The sequence below is a fragment of the Leopardus geoffroyi genome, chromosome D1 (genome assembly GCF_018350155.1).
Source record: "Leopardus geoffroyi isolate Oge1 chromosome D1, O.geoffroyi_Oge1_pat1.0, whole genome shotgun sequence".
NCBI lineage: Eukaryota > Metazoa > Chordata > Mammalia > Carnivora > Felidae > Leopardus > Leopardus geoffroyi.
Genome location: NC_059329.1, coordinates 103,378,707 through 103,380,235, shown reverse-complemented (window position 1 = coordinate 103,380,235; position 1,529 = coordinate 103,378,707). Strand labels below are relative to the sequence as shown.

The 1,529-nt window shown below is 44.0% G+C and overlaps 1 protein-coding gene across 1 annotated transcript; it reads right to left on the bottom strand.

The window, feature by feature from the left end:
* On the bottom strand, positions 1–939 carry LOC123602719 (olfactory receptor 5B3-like). The gene has a single exon (XM_045487187.1). It carries the CDS (start codon positions 937–939, stop codon positions 1–3), a length of 939 nt encoding a protein of 312 aa, XP_045343143.1.
* Positions 940–1,529: the final 590 nt, after the last annotated feature.

The following is a 1,529-nucleotide window of genomic DNA, read 5'->3' as shown; positions in this document are numbered from 1 at the left end:
TCACAATCTTAAAGATAATTTTGCCTCTGAAATGACCTTCATGAGTGCACTCTTAACCTCTTTGTTCCTCAGGCTATAGACCACAGGGTTCAGCATGGGGATGACCATGGTGTAGAACACAGATGCCATTTTGTCTGTGTCCATGGAATGGCTGGAACTGGGCTGTAAGTACATAAAAATGACTGTCCCATAGAAGATGGAGACTGCAGAGAGGTGAGAAGCACAGGTAGATAAAGCCTTCTGATATCCTGTAGATGAGTGCATCTTTAGGATGGTGATAAATATGAATATGTAGGAAATCAAGATGACCATGAGAGCAAAAAAGCTGTTGAAGCTCACTACATAAACAAGAACCAGCTCGCTGACACGTCTATCAGAGCAAGAAAGAACCATGACTGCAGGAACATCACAGAAAAAATGATGAATCACATTGGACATACAAAAGGAGAGACTGAACGTGTCTCCAGTGTGGATAGAGGCATTCAGGAAACCACAGGTGTAGGAACCTATGGCCAGACATGCACACACACCTGTCGTCATGGTGGTGGTGTAATGGAGGGGTTTGCACACTGCTGCATAGCGGTCATAGGCCATTGAAGCCAACAGGTAACTCTCCACAGTGGCAAATGCTACAAAAAAGAACATTTGAGCAGCACATGCACTGTAGGAGATGACCTTGTCTCTTATAAGTAATCCAGTCATGACCTTGGGAGTGACAGCTGTAGAGTAACAAAGGTCCACCAGAGACAGGTTACTGAGGAAAAAGTACATGGGAGTGTGGAGACGAGAGTCCAACAGAATCAACACTATTATCCCCAGGTTTCCAACCAGAGTGATGAGGTAGATGAGGGTGAACATGATAAAGAAGGGAACCTGCAGTTCTGGATCACTGGTTAGTCCCAGCAAGATGAACTGCGTCACTTCTGTCCTGTTATCCATCAGTGTTGAGAACCACAAACGCTATGACAACGAGAAGAAAGAAATGGGTGATAAACCAAGAGACTTATATTGAAAAGCGTATACATACAGTATGTGTTATTTCATTAGAGCAGTGCTTGTATATCAAGTTTCTCCAGATAAAAAAAAAAGCTTGACAACAAAAGTTAGCGCATTAATGATGTGTAGATTTGAAAACTGTTGAATCTGAAGTATGGAGCATCTCCTCAATTCTAAAGTTTTGGAAATCTGTAAACTGAGACGTAGAGAATTAAATAACTTGATCAAGATGGCTCATCCGGAAGGAATGTCTGGCCGTTCACTTCCCCCCAAGCCTAGTGAAAGCAGGTACTTGCTCATGACTCACCCACCAGGAACTGCTGCAGACCCTGTAGAGGTACAGACGGTCCCCAACCTACGATGATTCGATTTAATGATTCTTCCACTTTACGATGGTGAAACAGTGACACACATGCGATAGAAACCATACTTCAGATGGTTATTTTTCCAGGTTAGCGATACCTGGTACAATCTCTCCTGGCGCAGGGTAGGGGCAGTGAGCCAAGCTCCAGGTCGGCCAGGCAATCATGAGG